At 41.3% G+C, this 12,415-nt stretch overlaps 1 protein-coding gene across 2 annotated transcripts in view; it reads right to left on the minus strand.

The window, feature by feature from the left end:
- ints6 (integrator complex subunit 6) overlaps positions 1-10,676 on the minus strand; it is a 20,802-nt gene extending 10,126 nt beyond the window's left edge. The window contains exons 1-5 of one of the 2 annotated variants that reach the window (XM_037109156.1): positions 10,206-10,658; positions 10,006-10,083; positions 9,320-9,469; positions 4,286-4,375; positions 2,603-2,786 (exon numbers count right to left, since the gene is read on the minus strand). In XM_037109156.1, coding sequence (XP_036965051.1) covers positions 2,603-2,786; positions 4,286-4,375; positions 9,320-9,469; positions 10,006-10,083; positions 10,206-10,316 — 613 coding nt within the window. In that variant the 5' untranslated portion in view covers positions 10,317-10,658. Of the gene's footprint in view, positions 1-2,602; positions 2,787-4,285; positions 4,376-8,621; positions 9,235-9,319; positions 9,470-10,005; positions 10,084-10,205 lie in introns of those variants that run through there. The other variant, XM_037109157.1, reaches the window with a different exon arrangement.
- Between the last annotated feature and the right edge of the window lie 1,739 nt (positions 10,677-12,415).

A 12,415-nucleotide genomic window follows, 5' to 3' on the forward strand; every position in this document is an offset into this window, starting at 1 on the left:
AGTGAGGGCTACAGGACATGTAAAATCTTTGTTTTGCTACACTGGGTTATAACACTTTGACATTAGACATTTATTTGTGTCGTCATCTAAAGTATCCAAACCTCTGCAGGATTAAACTGACCAAAATCAATCAAATCAGGGCATTCTGAGAAAGATCAGTACCATTATTTTACAGACAGATTATGGCCTGAATGTTGCAGATCTTGTGACAGAAGAGAAAAGGAAAACAAATGCAGGAGTTTAACTTCACAGCAGACCCTTCACGACCCAGACCTGACCATGAATTAATCCCCCACCTTGAGAATATTCCCGAGTAAAAGCACTTGATAATAACTGAATGTCGAGTACTCTCAGACTGCAGCACCTGACTGTAGGTACTTCACACTGCACTGACCTTTACAGTATCAGTCCTTTACACTTACTGCATGTTAAATCTGCTTTACTTTATTGTCACAGCATCAGTCACACAAATCAAACACATTGTTTTACAACTGATGATGAGTCTAATTCAGCCTTACGGCCTCCAACTTGACCTCTAATGACCTTGTTATGCACCCATTCACTCGGCCGTTTCAATAGGCTGTGGCTTTGTGTCAGGTCTGCCATCAGCAGTAATGGCCGGGCAGGCAGCATGTACCGTCGACCAGTCAGTGACAATGGAGCTGTGTCATGTTCTGCATTCAGCAGTGACTGCTACACACAGCTGTATGTATGTATGTGTGTGTGTGTGTGTGTGTGTGTGTGTGTGTGTTTGAATCTTAACCTGCCATCAGCAACATTCTAGTCTGTTCATCCTGACAGATGCTTCCACAAGAGATCTACTCTGGTTTTGTCTTATTCTAAATCACTTACAGACTAAAATCATAAGCCTGAAAGTCTCCTGATTGGCCTGTGAATGAGAGACATACAGCTCGGATCCTGAACCAGGCGGTAAAATCTGAGCTTTCTAACCTCAATCAACAATTAATCCTTAAGTGCACTTGAGCACTCAACCCTTGACAGCAGCTCCAGCAGACCTGCTGACTGTTAAGGCAGACTTGTGCCTGTACTGGCTGTTCAAACCTGTAACTGACTGGTTGAGACATTATTCTCCTCTTTTTTGTATTGAAAGAGATGATTCATCAGCGGAGCCACGATGCCTTTAACAAATAGCTATTTTGATCTGCCCTTATAAATACTCTGAGCTTGTCCCAGCATGTTCCACCAGGCTCTGCTGCAGACATTAGGCTCCAGGCCCTCCCATGAGGAATATGTCAGCGGTGCTTTTCCAAAATAGGGTTATGATAGCATCCATTTACAAAAAATTGGCTCAACAAAATAACATTTGGGAACAATAGCAAGTAACACAAATATTCAGGTGTACAGATGAGTCCACTGAGATGAGTTTCCATTCTTGTTTACCACTTTGTCTTTATGTCAGTCAGCTGTCTGTAACTCTTGAAAAACACTGTCTTCAATTTTATTTTATCTTACTGGTTAAACTAAAAATGTTGAAGACAAAAAGGCCTTTAAATGAATCTGTTGCTTAAGCCTCGGCATGCTGGGCATATTTGTTGATATGATACAAAAACAATTCCTTTATTGTCACCAACTTAACTGCAGCAATTAAGACATCTAAATATCCTTCTTTGTTTGGAGACACCAAGTCATAAATGCAATGGATGCCGAGGATTATTCAGTCATGGTTTAGCTTATTAATTACTCACTATAAGAATACTCTAGTTATTCACTATTGCACGTCCATATCATCTGGAGACTTGTCAGTCAACTTAAAGAAAAATGCTCTATATCAGTGCAGCAGAGGCTGAAAAACCCTCTGGGTCAAGCACCCGAAACACTGGATCCTACATTGCCTACAAACCAACTTCATTGAGTGCTGCAGAAATTAGTTCTAAAACCCCAAATTAATTACTCAACATGGGGACTCATCTTCTCACTAGTGCATCTCTTCAGGCCAACTTAGGTCTCCAACTATTCTAACTCTAACTTTACAACTTTTACTATGCATTTTTTTTATAAACTGATCAATATACTTGTGCAGTAAGATGCTTAGTGGTGGTGACATTAAAGTCATGTGACTGCACTGCAGTCTGTAATTAGCCTAACATTAGCTTTTTACTGCTAGAGATTTAATTTACACTTCAAAAATCACAAAGCGGTGTTCATCTGTGAAGATTATCTTCGTGAAAAAAAATGTGTAAATTTCATGAACTTTCGTTTGTCAAAGAGATCATTTTCTGCAATAATCTAAAATCAAATTAAAAAATCTCAGAGGGAAAGCAATGCGATGCTAACTTCAGTTAGCTACAAAATACGAAAGCTCTCTGTAGCAGACATCATTTAACGTTCCATGCTTGATAAATATCCTGATCCTGTTGTGAAGTTCACAAAGCCAGTTTTATGACATATTTTACAACTAAAACCTGATTGAAAACAATATTTTCAAACATCATATTGTTGTCACAGGCCATGCAGGACTCCATGTGACAAGTAAACTGACTTTAATGGGCAGAACTTATAGAGTGCCCGTGTAAGCACTGCACTCTACAAACATGTACAATAGTTCAATAACCAAACACCAGCCTGTGCTCCATCTGCCTACCTCCAGTGACCTCACACATGGGGGTGATGGGAGAATCATCAGGTGGGACACCACCGAGGGGTTCGGGCTCAACCGAGGCGTTGCCAGGGATACGCAGCACCAGAGCGAACAGACGTTGGTCCCAGCGGAAGGGCTCCTTGGTCAGCTCGCTACCTGGCAGCGGAGTAGTTAGAGGCAGGTGGAGCTGGACGGGGCAGAGGAACAGAGGCTTTAGTGTTCACGACACGATGACGACATCCACATACTGTGTACAACACAGTACAAATGAGCATAAGCTGTATATGTGGGGGCTGCTCTCCCAGGAATGTTACATTGACTTAGACAACTGTGAATCAATAGCGAGGACATTTTCTGGTAATATTGATGATACAGGTATTCAATTCAATTCATTATCCAAACACTGATATTCTCAATGGGGTTATTTTATCCAAACATCCAGAACATATTATTGTGACAATAACATGATATGTAGCATGACAGAAGACTTAATTTACTCCTTGACTGAGATGAACAATGCAGATCCATATATAATAATATGTTTAATTAAACAATTAACTCTTCATACATTTAGGCAGACACCCACTGTTAACTGAAGTGCTATTATTAGATGTCATAGTGTTGATGCATCATCTCCTTACTCTCTTTCTCTCTCTCTTCTCTCCATTACACTGCCTCACTAATACCAAAACTGATTTTCTCATGAATTCTCAGGCACTCCGCGGGCAGCCTTGACTTTTAGATAACTGAAGAACTGCTCTTAAAGTCAGACTTCCCCACCAAACATCACCCAGTCTGAACAGGCACAAGACTTGAATTATCACAGAAGCCATAAATTACCATCTTTCTACACCGTTTCACATTTTAAAGACGAGAGGGGTGATGTCAGGTCAAAACTCAGGCAGAATAATCAAAGAGAAAAAAAAAATGTTTTGAGCTGAAACATTTACTGGTAGTGGGTCCTGAGGTTAGGGCCTGGCGATATATCCATAAACACCGTTATCAGGATATGAGGCAATGTCTCATCTCAAATTTTAGATGTGGTTATATGTTATCAGTGTCGTCTTCTCCTGGTTGTTTAGGCTCATTTAAAAAACTACAATAATTGATTTTGTTGCCCTGTCAGAATATATCCTTTAGAGGAGATTTCAAAGTATAGAGATTTAAATGGTATCACGATACAACTTAAACATGTTGTGATATAATTTTAAGGCCAGTAACACATGTGGAATGTCCTAAAATGTGAACACTTGCTGCTTTTGATGTTCTGATGGTAAATTTTAAATATTTTGGCCTTTTACTGTTAAACACATAAAACAAGTCTCTTGATTGTGTTGGGGGGGTTCCTCTCAAACTCTGTACATCAAATGATTATCCGAGAAAGTAATCTGCAGGATATTCGATAATAAAAATATCAGCAATCGTTATGACTCAAAAGTTAAAGCTGACAGTATCTTTCTTCTATGGTGATGATATCAAAGACTGTGGTAGCTGATGGTAAGAACAGTGAGATATGATGCTGTGACACTATCGTTGGACTTTTGTGCTTTACATTTCATTTTAACGATCACAGTAACAGATAACAGGGCAGAGTTTGATGCTAATGCGAACAATGTCTGTGTGGCTGTGTGATCAGATGTCATCCAACCACACAAGAAGCTCTCCTGATTGGATATTTTGGCTGACCTCGTCTTGGACCCCGCCGCCGCTGGTCAACTTGTTGCCGTCGCTGATGGCGATGATGATGGCAGGCTCGAGGAAAAAGGGATTCCTCCCCTGCAAAGAGAGGAACAAAAGGTCATTCAGTACTAACGCTAAACCACAAGAACAGCCGAAGCTGTGTGTCAAAATTACAAAGAGCTCAGACCATTCATAGAAACCAATAGCAACTTTCATGTTGGAATTCAGCAGTGGTGTATTTATAGGCACATATAATGTATCATTATATAGATAACTTACAGAAGATCTATTTTAAGTGAGGGGGTGTGTGAAAGGGAGAAACTGAACTCGAGGGAATAGTAAAAAGAAAACCGTGAAAGTACAGAATGAACTGGGAGCAGTGTCAGTGAACACGTTCACTCCACGTGAAACCTCTTTTTTGCTACACCCCAAAATATTTCATGACACCAGCACTCTACAATGATAAAATAAAAGTGGAGCAGTGCTGCATTTATCACTGTGCATCAGCCCTGTGGGACCTGCACACAGGCCACAGAATAACTGGGTGGAAAAGCTCAAGTACTGTCAGCAAGCAGTCAGCAAACTGGACCTCACCGAGAGCCACACTGTGGCTTAATGAAGGCCGGTCTGTCCTGACAGAGGGGCACTTATTAATGGACTCTACCTGTAGGCTGAATGATGGATCTGTCCACTCTCACACACAGCCCAGAGCAAACACAGCAGGACACCACCAACATCCACAAAACGGTTAGTATCCATGACAACCTGCCCCAAAAACACACTAATGAGTTAGCAATGAGGCTGACCTGCCGGAGGAGTGATGACTTCATCCAGGTTAGCTTCCACTGTTGCTTTGCTATTAGCAGATCCAGCCACATCAGTCTGTATTTACAATAATCCTATAATGGTGCTGTCTACAGTCCAGTGGGTTAGGGTTCAAATACATTAATCATTAAGTCAAGAATAAAAGTAACTAATTTGATAATTAATAGTTTAAGTCAGACTTAAAGCAACAATGCACCAACGTCACTGGCTCCAGTTTGTCTCATGTGTGACAAAGTTAACACGCCTTTAGACTTACTGACAGGAGAAACAAGCCATGCAATGACATCACCGTGGACTTACATTACGGACCAATTACCTTACAAGACAGCTTTACTGGATGACATCACAGGACCACTGATCACACAGTCCATCTGGTCAGGCTTCGAGCTACGTGCTTGTGGTCAAGCGTAGCTGCTATAGCATCAGTTCCATCAGAGCTGGTGAGTTTATTTCATTAAAGAGCAGAAATGCCACTGAAGGCTTTTTTTTTAGGTGGAAAAAAGCTCTTCTCTCCACTTACTGCAGAATAGTTTGATTTGGCTCCACTGGGGGTAGACTCCTCCTACTGTCGAGTGGATTGGCTGAAGTTAGCCTGTGATAGACATTAATATACAGATGATCTGCCTAATCACCTGCCAAGTATTTTTCTATGAAAGAGCTTCCTGTTTCCAAACAGTTCGCAGATGGATCTGTGTCACAAACCATGTAATGCTTCAGGTTAACACACCGAAAGATTAAAGCTACTACAACAAATTATTTGCATTACTTGTGGATTGCGGCGGCTCCTTTGGACAAAAGTTGACAAGGGAGAAAGAAGTAAGCTGTGTTTGAGTGCTGCACCATCAGACTACAGAGCAGTCCTTCCCTCCTCATTTCATCATCAGCACTGCTCAATAAAAAATAAGTTTGCATTTTATAACTTTTCCAACCCAATGATATTAAGAACGACTTTAACGTCACAGAAACAGACTATCCTCTCACTGATAGTCTCGTTAGCTTATGTAGGTCTTATAAAGGGATCTTATTAATCTGAGGCCGCTTCATAATCAGTAAAAAGCTCCACGTAATACATAACATAATAATCAACACATACATCATTTAGAAAATAATCGTTAACTGCAGCCCCAATCATCTTTAGTGACTTTACAGACAGGTTGTGTAAGTAGTCCATCTTAAAGCACAGGATCTCTGTTGTGCCAACACAAAGCCAGACTGAGCCCTGTTTATCACCTGGCTGACATATTAACTGACTGCCAAACATCAGCGGTCATATCATTTCCTCACTCTCATCCTCTCCCCTCTTAATGAAACTGTGATTAGAGTCAGGATTACCCACTGGCTGGCTCCCTCTCTACCCCCGTACTCCTCTCAGTCTCCCAGGGGAGAGACATCTCAGATGCCTGGCAACCTGGAGGGCTCTTTGTTACTGTAGAGAGAAGCACTCCAGGGCAATATTAACTCCCCCACAGCCTTACTCCCCTTTGTTTTCTCCCTCCATAGCTTTCTACCCCACTGAAAGTCTCCAGCACTCGCAGCACCGGGATGCAAATCAAAGTCGACTTTTCTTTATGAGTTAAGACCCTTGTTGACTCATTATACAGGACGCTTCAAACACAGAGCACGAGCTGCATCACTTTGGTTTGGCTTTGATTTACAGCTGGAAAACACAGACACAGTTCTACTTGTGATATGACAGAAGTGTGTGTAGTCATCAGAGCTCTGATGAACCTCAATCACTTCTGACTGCTCAGGGAAATGAGCTCCACCTGGAAAGGTTCCACATCATGTTGCCAAGTTCACAGGAAATTATAATTACCACCAACATGTTCTGCATTAATCACATGACTGTGGGCACTGCTAAAAGACAGTATGACAATTAGAGTCGATGTCTTGAACAATTAATTAATTCAAAGTGCACCTGCTTCACTTCTGGTCTAACAATCTGGCCAAGCTTCAATAAAAGGACAAAGAGAATAATTATATAAACTACACAAAACAGCAGACAGACGACATTTTTAAATGAAACAAGTGCCAAACACACTTACAGCCTCTCATCCATTAGAATGTACCCCATTTCTCAGTTTTTTATGATTATGAACTGATATCTTTGCCTTCTGGACAAATGCAGCTGTAAGCTTTTGGGAAACTTGATTTACATTAATTATTCCCACTGAAGGATTGATCATTTTTGATAAATAAGACAGATTAAGTGATAATAAAAGTCTGTAGCCCTTTAAGTTCAGTTATTATAGCACTGCCTTTGAAAGGATATGGAAAAGCAAACCACAGTAATTAGTAATAATTACAATGTGGCTTATGATATCAGGAGAGAGGGAGAGGGGAGTGTGCCATTTATTCGGAGACTGACCTCCTTTCAGCTGTGAGAAGACACAGGGGACAGAGAGGGTCATTAAATTATAAATGCTGCCGGCCCGTCATTAGAGGTCACTGGTGACCACGGCAGGACGTAACCTTGACCTCAGCATGTGTGTTTGTGTCAGCAGGTGTGTGTCTGGGTCAAGCCTCACACCATTTCATACTCAAACACCCTGAGAGTATCTGACATGTATCGTGTGTTATATGTATGAATTACCCAGGACAGCAGGGATCTTCGGGAAGTGCTGGTTAATCATTAACTGTCGCTCCACCCTCAGACTTACCTCCACACTGAGAAACACGTCCAGATTCTATATGAAGCACAGGCGTGCAGAGCAGTCACACTGGGTATGGACTGGACTTTACAGCTTATAATAATAATAATAATAATAATAATAATAATAATAATAATAATAACAATAACAACAACAACAACAATACTAATAACAATAATAATAATAATAATATCTGTATATTAGTATATCATCTGCTGCAGACACCAGAGTAAACTGTAAAACACAATTTCTATCCAGCACAGCTTTGGTGTCTACCGCCCTCAACTGGAAATCAGAGCAGAGCTGACCTGGTGAGGTCATTAGGCGGCACTGTTCGGAGCCAGGCCAGTAATATTGAATTGATTACAGACTTTGTGGGCTCACAGAATATCTGTATGCCATATTCAGTCCTGATTAAATTAATGTGAGTGTAGCTTCCAGCTGTTCAGTTGAGGGATGGACTTGTTTCAAATTCACAAATTAAAACAGTTGTGCAATACACTGCATAAAATTTGAGCCTGCAGTCTCACATCGTAAAGCTCTTTCTTCAATATTTTAACACTGATCATCTTGTTATATATAGAATATTTAAATAACTTTCCTGTGAGATAAATCTTTTTGCTGATGGCTTGAATACAACAACATTCACGTTTGCAAAACTTTACAATTATATGAAATCTCAGCATCAGAAGTACATGATTATTATTATTATCATTATTATCATTATTATTATTATTATTATTATTATTATTATTATTATTATTATTATTATTATTAAGGCAATTAAAAACTCAGATTACCATATAGGGTTTAGAGGGTCCCCTTCACTCGCCTGTCATTTTAGGTCCATCTCTCAAAGACATGATGCGGTCCAGAACAACAGAAACACATCATACCTTACTGAAGGCAAGAATGTTCAGGTTTTGTTAAGAAGAGGTGTAAATTACCTTTATGGTCACTCTGAAGCTGAACTCTCATCGATTTCACATATTTTGGTGCACTCATTTATGTATTTTATGACAAAACACCTCTTACTTGACCGCTGAGTTAAAATAACCTCTGTAAAAATATGTCAACAAAAACTGAATGTTATAACCCTTCTAAATATTACAAATGTGTCATATTGTGCATTACTTTTAGGTACCTACTAGAACACTAACTTATCTCTGTGCAGACTTCATGAGCCATCAATCCCTCCAAGGCTGTGAGAGCACCTCACATTTTAGACACACCATGCACTTCTCTGGCTTTTATGTTTCAAAGTTCATGGCAAGCTCTAAACATCTAAAAAGAAAATACTAGCATGTAGCTATCCATGATTTAGAGCACAAAGTCACCAGATCAGTGGTGAAATCAATAAGGGCTACTGAGGCGTTCCTGTCTCGTTACGGTCATGTTTGTGTCATGAGTGTGTGGGGTCACAGTATACTGGTGGTTGATGCTTGTAAGACTGGGGATAGGAGGAGGGAGGGGGGGCATCTGTGTGGGAAAACAGCACCGTATTATAGTTATTCTAACACTTTTTACGCCTGAGTTTCTTCTCTGCCTCTTCAGAGCTACATACCTGTCCATAGTTGTCTATCCCAGTCACTAATCTATTGAGATTGAGTAAATCAAAAGCGGTCCTCAAGGACTGGCCAATAGACGTGAGTCCGGTTGCCTGGAGGTTCCTCAGCTCTGTCATGAACGTGGCGTGGCTCTCTTTCCATCCAGCCTTTCAAAAACAAAAGCAAAACATTTAGTTATTAACAAGCAGGATTTAAAAAAAGAAAAAAGAAAAAAAGATGATGCCCCACTGCGGTAACCACCAGACAACTTTTACAACAGTCAGTACTTCAGTAAAAACACAAATACAGGTCACTTCCTCTTTATCAAGACAATAAATGTGACAGCAGTGCAGCCAGGGGCTGATCTGTGTCTGACAGCCTGAGCCTTGTCTGGGATTAAACATTACACAGTCTCAACATGTGCCGAGACTAAAGTGACAATTTGGTCTAAACAAGTAAAGTAAGCTAGTCTGGCCCCCCACCAACCCCCCTCACCTCCCTCCCCACAGATATCACCTCGCTGTATAAATAACACCCAGAGTTCCTTGCTGCTCACACTGAAACAAAATGTCGGCCATGTTTTAAAAGGGGTACGAAAGCTCCTCCTGAAGATTTTCTCAACACAATTGATGTAGTGATCACAACGTGGTGGAGCGATGGAGGGACAATGTAAAGCTGGACATGAGCCGAAAACAAACTCTACCTTGATCCCGAACGGAACGTCTTCAAAATTTACCAACATGTACCGGTCCCCTCGGCTGGCCGGGTCTCTGCCTCTGAGCTGTGGAGATAGTAGACAATTATTGACGGTTATCGAGAGATCATGTTTGACAGGCGAGCTTCAACAGCACAACGATCCCGCTCGGGATCCCCCAACACCAATGTGTCCCGTGGTTACAGTACCTTCATAAAAGTCTCAACAGCGCCTTTTGCTATGTCCAGATAGGTAGTGCCCAGATGGGTGCGCTGGTTCATTGAAGCGGACGTGTCTATCAGAAAAAGTAAAACGGGCATTGTGATGGTAATGACACGTTCTGCATGGACTTGGTGTCAGTACAACCGGCCAAAACGCAAAAAAATTCTTTTGTTCTCCTGCCGCCTGTATCACCTCTCAGCTAGCTAGCTAGCTGGCTAACTGTCTGTCTCCCACATTCTTTCAAAAAAGTGTAAGAATAGTGAGTGTAGAAGCCCTTTCCGGGCGGACTAAACTAAAAACCTCAAACCCTAGGGGCAGGTTATGGATTCACGAGGGATATTGATAATTTTTACTATATTTTGCAAATATTCCTAAGTTTCATAGAAACAAAGTTCCCCCTCATAGTGAGTCCCTGCTTCTCCCTATACTGAATGCGCTGTGCCTTCTCCACTGGTTTTAACCTAAGCTCCGCGCTTGACCCCGCCTCCCAAGCGGTCCTTCAGCGTCACATGTACCTATACTCGCTCCCCATTGGCTGTCTCAAGCCCCTCATTACCATATCCAAATTAGGCCAAAGCGGAGCGTCTCGTGCGCATGCTTACTTGCCCGAGAGGCAGGAATGCGAGGAAGATATCCTATACATGCAATATGTGTTTAAGAATGCGATGTATGTGGCGAGGCGCTGGTGTTCGGGGCACTACTGTCGATGCCTGAGCAGGTATCAGGCAGGAGAGGGCCCGTGTCTGCCCCTCACAGCGCATTACATAATCGGCATTTACTTCATCCTGTGCACGGGCGTGGGCTACTGAGTAAGACAAGGCCTGGAGACTACAGAGACACAGCTGACGGACAATATGAGACAAAGAGCAGTGAAATATTAAGACCAGAAGCACACACATACACACACCACTGGCTGATACTCTGCCACCCGGTTTTCATGTGATGACCAAATAAAGACAGGCGTTTCTGTGAAGGAGGACAGCCCTATCTGAAAACTCGCTGCAAGGGATTGACATGCGCGCACGCACTCACACACCCTGCAGCTCTAAGATGGCCATACCCTGCCTTCCCTTTCCCATCTGTGCAGTGAGCCACGCACTGGCTGGGAAGAGTGCGTTTAAACCCATGATTCAGAAAAGAGACTTTAGAAAGTGGGACGTGTCAGAGTGGTGCAGGCTGGTGCTCTCTGTAACAAACATGTCGTCATGTGAGATCATGGGTCTCAGCTCATTCTCCCACATCACCTAACTCGCCACATATCATCGTGGCTGATTTCAGGATCCTCTCTGACTGACACACACACACACGCACGCATACAGATATGTGCGATTGTGCAATACAATTTGCATAATGTGGCTCCTTGGAAATTATCATCACTTCCGCAAAAGTAAGAGGAAACCATCCGGTGACAGTCGATAGCAGAGAGGAGGAAGGTCTACTGCCTGTTCTTTGACATAGTTCTCTGGAGCAACACAAACACTTCATATTCCGGTGTGTCACGGTCAGGTTTTTCACAATAAAATAATTTCCGTGGCTGGTGCAGTTGGCTCATGGCGGGTTAAACGTGACACCAGGTGTGTTTTTAGCTGATTATACGGCAAACTGAGAGTCAGAGTCAGTGTTCACTTGTGCCACAGTCTGACTAAAGTGTATAACTTCAACTATGGTGAGTCACTGTGCAGATTAAGATTTTACAACATTTGATCATTTTATAATATGCAGCATTCTGAGTTAGCTTTATCTTGGCCAGCGACAACATTAAAATGCTGCTGTGTGTATTAATCCTTTAATGAAAATAATATGCTAACCAAACAGTAACATAGCCTTCCAAGAAGGATTCCCTTTAATGAGTATTTCTTACTTTGATACAGAATGTAATAATTATAGTTATATACAAAGTCAGATTTACAATTTAATGCAGTGCTTTTACTTGTGATGGAGTGTTTTGATATTGTGACATTAGTTTTATCTGTGGTAGTGGTGGATCTGAAGTATTCCTTCACAATTAGTTGCAGTTAGTTAGTTACATTAGTTACCTTGATTAGAGTAAACATTGATATAAAAATTGCATATCCTCAATATGAATCATCTGTTCTCTATTATTTCAGCTTCTTTATGGTTCCTTTATTGTATTGTTGGATTTGCAACATATATTATAGCATCTAATATGTATAAATATGTTACAAACATATAAGTT

The sequence above is a fragment of the Acanthopagrus latus genome, chromosome 9, assembly GCF_904848185.1.
Source record: "Acanthopagrus latus isolate v.2019 chromosome 9, fAcaLat1.1, whole genome shotgun sequence".
NCBI lineage: Eukaryota > Metazoa > Chordata > Actinopteri > Spariformes > Sparidae > Acanthopagrus > Acanthopagrus latus.